This window comes from Propithecus coquereli, unplaced genomic scaffold (genome assembly GCF_000956105.1).
Source record: "Propithecus coquereli isolate 6110/MARCELLA unplaced genomic scaffold, Pcoq_1.0 Scaffold498, whole genome shotgun sequence".
Taxonomy (NCBI): Eukaryota; Metazoa; Chordata; class Mammalia; order Primates; family Indriidae; genus Propithecus; species Propithecus coquereli.
The window spans coordinates 287,104-288,432 of NW_012150818.1; the positions used below are offsets into that span (position 1 = coordinate 287,104).

Sequence of the window (1,329 nt, forward strand, 5' to 3'; positions counted from 1 at the left end):
AGGGAAGAAAGAAAGAAGAAAAGCAGAGGCGACGCAGGGGACCTGTGTTCGAGTAACGGTCACAGCCCACTGTGCCAGCACTGGAGGAAGGGGCTGGTGGCTTCCTTGGGGGACGGGATTTGGGGTGTTTAAGCACGTGTGCTTGTCTTTGGGAAACTTGGTATAATGAGAGAGTTCTGGTGCGAGGACCAGCCAGGCCTGGGTTCTCCAGTCCCAGAACTTAGACCATCATTTGTCCTGTACCTCAGTTTCCCCATCTCTGAACGGGGAGAGTGGAACTTCTACCCCTAGGTCTTCGGTGACGATGAGATGAGACAATACGCGAAGACCAGCTGGGACTTAGCCGCTCTTCTTCTCAGGACTCAAATCCAGGAGCTGAAGCTCCAATGCAAGGCAAAGAGCTGCCACCCAGCTGTCCGGCCCCGCCTGATTCTCCAGCTGCCCCGGGACCAGGGCAGCGTCTGGGTGAGGACTCACCAGCCGTGGGGTCTTCCTTGGGCAGCGCCACGAGCGTGTAGCAGGTCCCGGGCTGGTTGTAGGGCAGGCTCCGGGCAGGCACGTAACAGAGCACCTCGTAGGCCTCCGTGGGCTCCATCTGCACGGTGACGTTCTCCAGGGTCTGGTCGTTGAGTGTGTTCGTGCAGTCGAACTAGACCAGGGAGCAGACACGAGCGTAGACGCTGCTCTGGGTCCAAGCCGTGAGGCACAGGAAAAGCCAGAGGGTCCCGCCTCTGCCCGGGTCACCAAGGCGATGCCCACCTCCGTCTCCCTGTCCCCACGGGGACACCCCGGAGCCAGAGAGCTCCAGTGTCAAGAGCTGTAGGGACCTCCCTGCTCGTGGCAGATGCTGCCGTCACGCCGGCTGGGCGCCCAACCAACTCAGCGCGGGGCTGCCGTGACCCTACAGGGGCCACCAGACCTGGGGCGCGGCCCACGCCGCTTACCTGAAACACCATGTGCTCCGGGAAGGTGTGTTTGGTGCAGCGGATGACGTATTCTGTCTCTGACTCCGTCAGGGCCACCGGCTCCGGCGACGACTTGAACAGGGGCCCGAGACCCCGGAACTCGGGCACCGCTGCCAATTGCTCTGAAAGCCACGGGCCACGTTCGCTCAGCATCTCGACCTCCAGACAAACTTGCAATGGTTGCTCATGAAGTCTCACGACCACTTCTCAAGGTCACGGGGGACTATGTCTCTACAACTGGCTACTCGCTATTTCCTGAACAGATGTGTGCGTGCTCCGCCCTCCCCGACTTGGCTCATGTCGAACCACTCGCTCTGTGCCAGGAAAGATCTCAGAGGCAACAAAGCAACCGTGAGACCCTCAC

At 60.6% G+C, this 1,329-nt stretch overlaps 1 protein-coding gene across 1 annotated transcript in view; it reads right to left on the minus strand.

Moving 5' to 3' along the window:
- LOC105819701 (coatomer subunit gamma-1-like) overlaps window positions 1-1,329 on the minus strand; it is a 50,871-nt gene that overhangs the window by 17,794 nt on the left and 31,748 nt on the right. The window contains exons 17-18 of the mRNA XM_012656013.1: window positions 945-1,135; window positions 451-649 (exon numbers count right to left, since the gene is read on the minus strand). Of these exons, the coding sequence (XP_012511467.1) occupies window positions 451-649; window positions 945-1,135 (390 nt within the window). The remainder of the gene's footprint in view (window positions 1-450; window positions 650-944; window positions 1,136-1,329) is intronic.